Source organism: Acipenser ruthenus, chromosome 37 (assembly GCF_902713425.1).
Source record: "Acipenser ruthenus chromosome 37, fAciRut3.2 maternal haplotype, whole genome shotgun sequence".
NCBI lineage: Eukaryota > Metazoa > Chordata > Actinopteri > Acipenseriformes > Acipenseridae > Acipenser > Acipenser ruthenus.
The window spans coordinates 9,369,965-9,381,519 of NC_081225.1; the positions used below are offsets into that span (position 1 = coordinate 9,369,965).

Genomic DNA, 11,555 nt, shown 5'->3' on the forward strand with positions numbered 1-11,555 from the left:
GATATATATATATATATATATAGTTGACCCTGATATTGATGCGATACAGCCACCTGATGCAGACGTATATATATATATATATATATATATACAAGGCACTGTGTATATATATATAGTATAGTATAGTATAGTACTGTAGTGTGCAAATGTATTAGAACACCTCAAGATTTGTCATTTACTGTATATCCTTTATATACATACCTGCATGAAAACCTCTGGGTGTAAGAATTTCAATTTTCAGGTCAGTAATCAGTCATATAGAAACAATAGGCACTCTAATTAGGCATCTTTAATTAGGCATCTAAACAACTTGTAAAAAGTCTCCTGCATTTTATCGTTTCTGCCTCTGTGTTCCTTTTCTCTTACTATTTGAAATGAATTGCATGTGCGTCCTATTAAAAGTCATCAATTAAATTAGACCATCAGTAATGTGCCTATGTTGACAGTTTTCCAGTTCCAGTGGTTTGAATTCATATGCACAACAAATCAAAACAACAGAAGCTATGGGCTGTTCTAATAAATGTGCACACTGCTGTATATATGTTCACTCCTTCCCTGATCACTGTGTAGTTGACTGGTTTTCAGTGAGTGCAGGACTCAGGTAAGATCCTATTACTGCAACGCAGGAAGTGGACAAAGAAAAATGGACTGCACCAAAAAGTCTGGAAAACAAAATGGGGCAGCCAAAATGTAAGGGACTAGGGCGTTGTCATCCTTCTAAAAGTTTACTGTGGTAAACCATGGTAAAAGCATAGCAAAGTGCAGTAAAAGTGACTGGGAGCCACAGGCCACCATAAACTTTGGGATTTGGGAAAGCAAGCAAAAATAAAAATAAAATAAAGACAGTAAGCATTAAGTATAGTTAAAGCAGGATTCAAAATTACTGTGCAAATATACCCCAACTTATAAAGGTTTACTCTTACTTCTTTTAATTAATAAGTTAAACTTCTGAGCAATACATCCAGGGACTAGAAAGTAAAGCTTGAGGTCAGAATCCTTTGCCACGGCTGGTTGTCTCTGAATCCACTGTATGAATGTTTGCTGGCTCCGGCGAGCCAGATGCTGACGTTTACTTTCTATTCCACGCCCTGGTCAGTCAGAACTAGATTCTGCCGGAATTTAAGGAAGAGGTGTTCAGGAAATTACACACACCCACCCCACAGCTCTGTGTTGTCTTGTTGCTATAACAAAAGAGAAAACGGAGGGAAACAGCGCAGTTGCTGTGGCAAGCAATGCAGTGGGTAACCTCATACTGACTGACTCATTAAGTACATAGGTATTATACAGCTGGGAAATTTGACAGTATTAAAAAGGAGTTTCACAAGTTAGCAGTTTAAAGAAAGTTAAAAAAAACCTAACAATTCAGCATGAATTAAAAAAAAAAGTATTTACTGTCTTTGTCTAAGATCAACTTTAAATAATAAGAAAATCAATTTGTAAAGCACACTAGACCAGATCAAGGGTTACCTACATGGGCAAACTGTCACCTCGCTCCAAGTTATTTCAATCTTAATATCACCTGAAAATATACCTCGGTCGTCTTGAAACGATATGATTCAATCTAGTCGATCGATAAAAACCTTACAATACCAGAGCTATTGTCCTCAACACAGCAGAACTACGCTATAAAGAAAGCGTTTTCTGAAACATTTACTTGACTTTTACACTAAGTCTTACCTCAGAACGTATGACTGCGTGTATGAAGTTCAGGATGATGTATCAAGTAGGGTAAGGTCAGAATGGTAATGTGAAGTGGGATTTCACTGATAAGGTTAGAAACCCATTGTCAGGCTTGCATGTAACCACGTTTCTCTATGTGTAGTTAGTTTGAGATAGAGCCACTATCTTACCCAAGCAAGTCACTGTGAAGTTGCCTATTGCAAATCTGGTAGATGCAGTAGGTTCAAACCAGGGGAGGTGCATAACACAGATAGCTATTGCCCCTAGATTTCAGTTACACTTTGCTACCGACTGAGAAATTCTTGTATAGGTGCCCAGTCCTGGTGTTAATAACCTTTGCAGCAAATGCCTTATCTTGCAGGCACAAACCGGTTTGCTCCAACAGCCATAATCCTGAGCAGTGCTTAATAAAACAATCCCTCAATTCAAATATTGAATTATGATTATGATAAGCGCATTCTTTATCATAAAGGAAACTATTAAAAAATCTGCCTGGAAACACTGGAGCATTAAAGTCTTTCCAAATATAAAATAATGCTTTGTGTGTGTGTGTTTTTTTAATCGTTATCAACTAATTTTCTGTTTTGAAATGCAGCTGCTTAACTTGAACACAAAACCCAAAGTAAAACCAAAAGTAAAGGCACATTTCTTGTACTTCTCGCATATGGACCAGCAGGGCTTATCCTATCTTTAAAAAATAAAACACAACTTTGGGGCACTGCTGGCAGACTGAGCATTGAAACCGTTACCTGTATTTGAAGGTGGGACAGTAATCTATTCAGGGAATGCATATTTTAGTCAGGAGGTCAGGCACAGGTGGGTAAAGAAAAGCAAACCATTCTCCAGCAGCAAAGCTCTCCAGGAAATCCCATTGTGCTTTTCAATGCATTGCTATGAAGCCACATGCTAATATATACACCGACCTTTCTATAAAACACCCAGATTGTCATTGCAATGACCATTTCCTATGGTGATGGTGGGTTAGTTGTATGTAAATTCAGCAGGCTTTATGTGATGTAAAATGTTATGAGGTGAATCGGCCCAGAAACCTTTGGATCAGACGTTGCAGGCATCAATTCATTTTTTTTAAAAGAGATTGAAAGACTAGTTAACAGAACCTGAGTGCAGCAGAGTTTGTTATCTCCTGGCTTGCAATGAAAACTCTTTCTTTACTGTTTCATTCAAAACAGCATCCCATTCATTATAAAATATGTAGTGTGTGTTCTGGTCCCACATATCTAAGATAACAATTTTAAGAAAGACAGAAAAAAAAACCTTTCATTTCAATAGAATATAAATAATTTATTGTGTTGATTACATGACATCCTCAGTAGGTCAGTCAAAACATTTTGTGTCATGTATATTTCTCATCACAAAAAAAAAAAAAATGCGTGGCAAAACAGGTAACCACTATTACTAATACAAATAACATAAACGTGGTTATTGTAGTTATCACATTTATTGCCACAAGAGACCGGGTACAGAAGGTAACAATTCAGTCACACCCAATGCAACACTTTCCTCAGTTTAGTTTTTAAGTGTCCAATGTTGTCCAAAGTCTCGCAAACGTGTTGCATCATCTGCTGAACTTACAGCACCTGTAAGGCGCGATGTTGACGCATTTTAACAAATGCATAAAAAGTCAAATCAATTAACCACCGTGGATTAATTACAGCAGTCCAATACAGAGTCTCGTTTTCTAGTTTTGCTTGGAAACAAAGGACCCGTATTAAAACATGCGTAGTTCAGAACTTTTCCTTTTGTTTTTGTTTCAGTCACGCATTTCACACTGTCTCTGGTGTTCTCAAGTCCTGTGCGTGTTTGTATTTTGTCTTCATAATTTTGCATGCTCCTTTATCGTGCACAAAAGGGATGTCGTTATCTTGTATTCGCTTTCATCATTTAATCGCCATTCTCTGTGCATCATAGTGCGTGTCGCTTGACTGAGCAGCGTTTCGTGGCTCTGCGCCGTGTCTTGCTTCAGTCGTTGTCATCAGTTGTTCTACAGTAGTCGTAATAGCTAGCCAAGTCCTTAACCGGCTTTTTTTTATTTGTAGCTCAAAGCAGTTTCACCGAAGCACGGATAAAGTTTGCAATCCGGAGCAGCTTGTCTTTTTTCCTCTGTTTCAGTGCCATCAAGCCTCTCGTCATCTCCTCGGGCTCTTGGTCCAGGGAGAAGATGATTTTGGTTCTCTCCTGTGCTTTGCTGTCCCCGGTTTTCTGAAACAGCTTCAGAACCGAATCTTCGTTGACGTTTTCGAAGATGTTAGCTACAGCTTTCTTGCGGTGGGCCGTGTCGAATTTATTGGTGCCGTGAGCCGAGGGGCTGACCATGAGCGAGTCTGTGCTTCCATAAGACATCATGTGTGTTTCCTTCGTTTCTTTCTTCAGATTCTTTACAGTCTTGCTCTGGTGTTGAACGAGTAAGACGGGCAAAAGCTGTAATGCAATCGTCTCTGTCAGTGGCTGCTATTTATGGGAACTAGGGTCTGGCACGATTCAGCTCACAGCGGTGACATCACAGCGCCTGCCTCGGGAACGCCTTTTATACAAAACACGTGTTTTATTTCATATGTATCCTATTGTCAAGCTATTCCGCTTTATGTACAGATCTTCGCGGTAATAATTGTTAAAAAATACTGCAATAATCAACTAAATAATGATGGAAGATGGATGCAATACAATATAGAACTAGAGGAAATAGCACATCTATCTTTTACAACAACAAAAAAGCTTGAGGTCAAAATCTTTATATATTTGCTCAAATTCTAGTTTGTTTTTTTTTAATCGTTATACATGTGTTCCTTTATTATTATATATAATATTATAGAAATGTATGTTTGTTTGTTTGTTTTTTTGTTTTGGTTTTTGTGGTTTTTTTGTGGTTTTTTTTATCTCAACGTTTTCCCAAACTGGGCTGGCCCAATTCAATTTTGTGCGTCTTCATATCTTGTCCTTTGGCTATTTCTAGATTTTCATTTTTATTTATGTATGTATTTATTTAGCATATTTTCAGGAAAGCTAGTTTTATCAAAAATGTGTTTTGTACTGTACTGTTCTTACTATTATTAGTTACACCATTTTCACCTATAAAGTCTTGCATAGCTCATAGCTAACCGTTCAGGTTTGATACCAATCTGGCTGAGTGAAATAGGAAGCCAGGGGGACATATGAAACAATAGCATTCTCTGTGCTTCCTGCACGAAAGGGATTCTGATCTTACCTTCAGGGACAGATAAAGAGGGTTTTAGAGATAGCATCATTCTGCTAACAATTTCTGTCTGTATCAGAAAGGACCGAGCATGCTTACATCTCTCATTGTTTTCCACAGAGAGTAAAGACCCAGCTCATGTGATCCACTGCACTTGTAGATCTCTTGATCCACCCCTCCTGCTCTGCACTGGATTTGCCTGATCTATACATGACACAAAATGTTGTGACTGCTATCATGTCTTTGCAGATATAACTTGCTCTAAACTTGTTGCATCTTATTTCATATTGTATTTTAATAGTATAATTTATTATTATTATTATTATTATTACATTTCTTAGCAGACGCCCTTATCCAGGGCGACTTACAATTATTACAAGATATCACATTATTTTTACATACAATTTCCCATTTATACAGCTGGGTTTTTACTGGAGCAATCTAGATAAAGTACCTTGCTCAAGGGTACAGCAGCAGCGTCCCCCCGCCTGGGATTGAACTCACGACCCTCCGGTCAGGAGTCCAGAGCCCTAACCACTACTCGACACTGCTGTAAATTATACTGAATTTAAATATAGATTTTTGCATTGTAAACCTGTACTGCCCTGTAACAACTGTAAGTAACCTTGGATAAAAGCATCTGTCAAATAAATAAATGCATAATAATAATAATAATAATAATAATAATAATAATACCTTAGCTAACCCCACTGTGCACCCCCCTTGTTGCTCATGAAGTGACTGCTGCTGTACCCTTGAGCAAGGTACTTTACCTAGACTGCTCCAGTAAAAACCGTGTAAATGGGTAATTGTATGTAAAAATAATGTGATATCTTGTAACAATTGTAAGTCGCCCTGGATAAGGTTGTCTGCTAAGAAATAAATAATACTTGCTTTAACCTTCACAAATGTTAAATGATCACAATAATTATGGCCAATTATCCACAAGGATGATGTCACCCCTTCAACTTGCCATGTAGTCATTTTTTAATAATCTTAGTTATAATACAGTAATATAACATTTGCTATTCTTGTGTATAACATAACTTCATTGAGTTCAGGCCACACGGCACTTCCAATAATGAGGCTGGAGTTGATTACTTCAAAGATGTGAGGAGAGATAATAACCCAATCAATTCACAAGAGATGGAATTACCAGAAACGAGATGGAAGATATAAAGTAAACAGTGGTGATTCTCCTGGAAAACTCTAGTGCTATTCCGGTAATTCCGGCTATTCCCGCTATTCCGGTAATTTTCAAAGAATTCCCTTTTTGCAGTGTTCTTAGGAACAGTATCACAGTGTTGCCGAATTAATTGTTTCATGCTCTATTACTGTAAAATGACTGGTGTTCAGAAAAATATATCCTGATTTGGTCTGTGCTCATTTGCATTGTAATACTGAGGTATGTTTTTCAGGAGATGTGTTTTTAAGCAGTTCTTCTTAACAGACCCTGTTAATTTGGATACGTTTCAGAATGCAAGTAAGTTAACTACAATAAGTTACACTGTAGTCATTATTCACTGATGTTTAGGACATGCATTTAGCACACAATTTTGCGAGGGTAGGAATCCATACACTAACAACATGTTCATATACTGTAACTGAGATATAAGTGCAAATAATGTAACAGGCAGTGTACATTAATGTACATTTTTTAAAGCTTAAGCTTTTTTCCTAAATCACTTTTGGAATCGTTGGCTATTATTAGGACAAGATGAGACATACAAAAAAAGATTTGGTCGAGATTCTTGACCTTTGCAATAAAAGACCACCACAGACCTCATAATTGTTCCAATACAGTTTCTATATATAGCAGGGATTGGGATCTGTGCTTATGTTTTGACATAGTTTCTCACAGAGTGAAACCACAAGAGACTGTCCTCCGCCCCCAGAGACATACAGAGGCATAACATGATGTTATTTAAGTACAGAGCAGGAAATGCAATGAGGATTGTAAAAAAAAAAAAAAACTTAAAATAAATAGATAAACAAGCCACTTAAAACATTTCTCTCAAATGAAACTGAACCATAGTGCTGTATTTAATAAGAACATAAGAATATAAGAAAGTTTACAAACGAGAGGAGCCATTCAGCCCATCTTGCTTGTTTGGTTGTTAGTAGCTTATTGATCCCAGAATCTCATCAAGCAGCTTCTTGAAGGATCCCAGGGTGTCAGCTTCAACAACATTACTGGGGAGTTGATTCCAGACCCTCACAATTCTCTGTGTAAAAAAGTGCCTCCTATTTTCTGTTCTGAATGCCCCTTTATCTAATCTCCATTTGTGACCCCTGGTCCTTGTTTCTTTTTTCAGGTCAAAAAAGTCCCCTGGGCCGACATTGTCTATACCTTTTAGGATTTTGAATGTTTGAATCAGATCACCGCATAGTCTTCTTTGTTCAAGCATGATTCAATTCTTTAATAGATTCAATTCATAACATCACTGTATTCAAATGGTGGCCCAACCCACTATTTGGTGAACGTCCTATAAAATGGAACAGACTCCTTGAGGTGCATGAAGTGGCTGTTTCCATTGTGATGTCATTGCTGCATAATCGGTTGCATCACCTGGGAAATAAAAAGCTGACATCACTGGCCAAGCGTTACATAATAATAATATCTTTATTTTATATAGCGCCTTTCATAGTGGACCACCATCACAAAGCGCTTTATAGAGGTAGGCTGTGAACTGTGCATTATATGCAGAGTCACTTACAATAGGACATTGATTTAATATCTCATCCGCAGGACAGAGCACAAAGAGGTTAAGTGACTTGCTCAGGATCACACAGTGAGTCAGTCAGTCAGTGGCAGAGGTGGGATTGGACCATCTGGTTACAAGCCCTGGACTTTAACCACTGAACCACACTGCCTCCAGACGTGGGCTTATAATGCCCTAAACTATTAATTACGCACTTACGACACTGGCATCATCATCAGCTTTTAGTCTATTACCTTATCGTCCTAAGAGAGAGTAACGATTCTCTTACATTACATTCTTCATCATTTTCAAAAGACAAGAACACAGTGCTTCTCTTTTTCCCAGGAGCCCTTGTTTTTTGAGCAGAGCAGCGTGAGGCTCATTCTCGGAGGTTTGAAGCAGATAAAAGGGATAATAACTAGTCTCGACTCCTGTACAGTAACTCAGACTCTGTTGCTAGCGTGCCAGTCGGTTCGTAGTAAGCAGAAAAATATAGATTTTTGGCTTTATAAGCTTTTTTTTCCCCTCCGTCAGTAAACCCCGAAAAAGGGAAGCGCTGCTGCTTGATATGTGTTCAGATGAGATGAACTCACGTGATCCAGCCTGCACTCTCTATAGTTTTGTTTGTTTGTTTTAATGCAGTTTTTGTTTTGCGGTGTTTATAGTCATGAAAATGTAAACACATATTAAAACAATTTATTACCAAACAAGTTTTAATAAAGTGGTTAACTTCCTGGGCTTCCGCACAGCTTCCTGTTCTGTTATTTGCAAGGATGATTTATTTATTGAGGTTGATGCTGACACAAATCCTGCTTCCTCGCTCCCACTCACTCAGACAGCTCTCATAAATGCCATTATCTCCGCTAATCCAATGTGTTCTGCAGTAAATTACAAATTATGTCAATAAAACATGTTTTTCTGTCTTTTTTGTTTGTTTGTTTTGAGATCACCAAATCTAATTTTTTTATTACCAACCGAAAACAGAAAAACTTTTATTTAAGTTTCCAGAAAAAATATTTTTGATTTATTTTTAAGCAAAACGATGCCCTTGTACGTTTATCTGGATTTCATATTGAATATGTGGTGTGGGTATGTGGGGAAGCTAGAATCAGAATTAGATTTTTCATTGAACCCATTCTATGGAATCTTGAGTCATGATTCTTTACATGACCAAAATGAAATGGCTGCAAGTCCAAATAGCTTCTACAGAGAATTCCCCAGGAACCACCGCTGCCAGTATTAATAGAAGATCAGATCCTGTGGAGGCTGGAGTTGATTGCTTTGATGATGTGAGCAGAGATAATAACTCAATCAGTTCCCATTTACCAGAAATGAAATGTAAGAGATAAGATAGTGATGACTGGGCTTCCCCATCTTCTACAGGAAAGCTGTGAACTACAGGACTGAGTGTTTAAAAAAAAATCCCATTTAAAAACGTGCTTCTTTTTATTTTTTACAACAAAAAAAAACACGCACACACAATGTTGCTGAATTTATTGTTTCATGTCGCTATAAACCAAAAAGGGCTCTTTTACAGAAAACGCTCTTCTGATGAAGTATTTGGTCAGATTTCAGCATTTTTTTTTAAGCCCAAAGGGAGCACGTAGTTCTCGACAGAATGTCCAGGAGCCACCTTTTCAAAGTGGGCATGCTGTCTCCAAACATTTACACTGTGCAGACAGAAATCCTAACCATGCAGACAGGAATACCAACTAGAACAATAGACCAGAAGCACTAAACAGTGAAAACAAAGGCATGAAGATAAATTTGGCAGCGTGTACAGCGCTGGTAAAGGCCCCATTCCATTGTTCTGCAATTCCTAAAGATGGCTTTTCCTTAGCACTGTGTTCTCACTCCAGGCAGACAGACAGTGCCCTAGAGAGGAAAGCACTATTGTTTTGGAGCCAGCTGGTGTGCAAGCTGCGCAACAGACTCACCAGCCTGACTAGCCCAAGCCCTGTCATGTTCAAGGGCTTAATAAAATAAATGAATGTTTATCATTGGAGGCCCTATTGCCAGGCACACAATACACACCTTTTTGAAATAACAATACAGTCCCGGCAGTCTGTGTTATGTCTGCTGTGCAGTACATGGAACCCTGTGTATTACACTAGAGTCAGATTAAGAAGCTGGATCAATGGATTCTGCCTGTAGAGTTGCTGAATTATCCAGACTGCTTAATAAATCATTAGGTGTCAGAATTACAGTTGTTAAACGCTGTTGTAAACAATTACTACAACAGGGGGAAAAAAACAATACAAGAAACTATAGGGCTGGTATAAACTTATACTCCGATAAGCCACAGTCGTTTTTTATTGCCGTGTATTCAAGCTCTGGCATATCACCTTGGGTTTGTTTGATGATTAGAATCTCTGATTCTGTCAGGGCAGCTTTTAATTGAATAGAAAAAAGTGACTAGGCAGTTTTTAAATAAAAGTGATTTTCTTGTGGTGGCCCCAGTGGCTCACCTGATAAATACATACAGTCATACAGTCAGGGGAGCGCAGGTTCACGTCCTGGCTGTTGTGGATTTTAGCTGGGGATTCCGAAGGGAGTGTTGCATTTTCTCTGGCGCTCCAGTGGGTTAGGGAGGCAAAATCGTCAGGGACTGTTTCTCCTCATCACGCTGGTGAGCTCGGGCGGACACCTGCAGGGCTGGCCTTTCTCCTCCAGAGGCTGGTAGCTCGCTGACATCCGCTCTCGAGTTCCTGGGGGTAGAAGAGGAAGCTGGGTTTGTCGTGGGATCGGAGGACGCCCGCTGACCCATCACCCTGCGTGGGATCTGCAGTGAGAGGGAAAAAATTATTGGACATTCTAAAGGGGTAAAATAATTGGAACCTCTAAATAAAAAATAAAAAGTTTTCTCCAACTTTAGCTTTACTCATTAGTAAATTCTTTTACCGTGTAATCGAGCATTACTTCTGTTTTTCGCAGTTTACAAAGTGTAAAAGACACCGCAGATTTAGTACTACACAGCCTTCATCATGGTTGACCAAACATTTCCCTGACTTCCTAATCCCAGCTGTGCCTCGGCAATCCCCTATCCCTCATAACTGGGATTCCACATGCTGACTCACAGACTGAGACAAAGGAGAGATCAACACTGGAGCTCCACTGAATAAGACCAGCACCCAAACAACAACATGTCACTTCCGTCACCTTTTGTTGAAAAAGGGCTAAACCAAAAGGCGATGACTGCATTCCATGTACGTCAATGCCTCCCACTCGATAATAAGGCAAGCTGGTATTCTGCAGCTATGACATCACAAGACAAGCGAGGATGGCCTGACCACGCACAAGTGGTGAAGCTATATATTTGTCATTTATTGTACACATATTGATCCTCCTTGCTAATTTGTTTCTTGAAAAATGTTACAATTGTTTTATTGATCTTTAAACATTTCTCTGTGCTTTTTGCACGAGCTTCTCAATAGGCTCAAAAGACAGCTAGTTGAGGATATCATAGTCATTGTTATTACTGCAATAGGTACAGTCGTACAGAGTGGTAACATTTTCATATTTTGACAATGGTGTGAGCTCAAGAAACACACTCGTAATCCGATTGCAGTACCATACAGTTATATAAGAAACATGACAGCATGCTGCTGTATCAGGACCACTGTGCAATATCTGTGTATTTGTTGCCAGTGTCATAAAATATATGTTTTCATTGAATATTTCTACCCCCTTTTTTGTTTGTAACAAAGTAATCTTTCTTGCATATATATCTATAACCATGCACTTTCAACTAAAACCTTACGTGTACCATCCAGTCCCTTCTAATACATCCAGTCTCACCTACAATAATACATGATAACAGCCTACAAACAATGCACACATTTACTAGCATTATACATGCATAATTTACATACAAATAAGATACATAACAAACATGCATGTAGTGGAGTAACAAATATTCTTTCCCCTGGGGGTACAAATATTCGCTGAATATTTGTTCCTGC

The 11,555-nt window shown here is 38.5% G+C and overlaps 1 protein-coding gene across 1 annotated transcript; it reads right to left on the reverse strand.

Moving 5' to 3' along the window:
* Positions 1-2,956: 2,956 nt before the first annotated feature.
* LOC117397943 (transcriptional and immune response regulator) lies at positions 2,957-4,125 on the reverse strand. The gene has a single exon (XM_033996919.3). It carries the CDS (start codon positions 4,042-4,044, stop codon positions 3,739-3,741), a length of 306 nt encoding a protein of 101 aa, XP_033852810.2. The 5' UTR covers positions 4,045-4,125; the 3' UTR covers positions 2,957-3,738.
* Between the last annotated feature and the right edge of the window lie 7,430 nt (positions 4,126-11,555).

Bases quoted from the DNA above. Each gene is read 5' to 3' on its own strand.
- LOC117397943 (XM_033996919.3), bottom strand. From the start codon at position 4,044: ATGATGTCTTATGGAAGCACAGACTCGCTCATGGTCAGCCCCTCGGCT.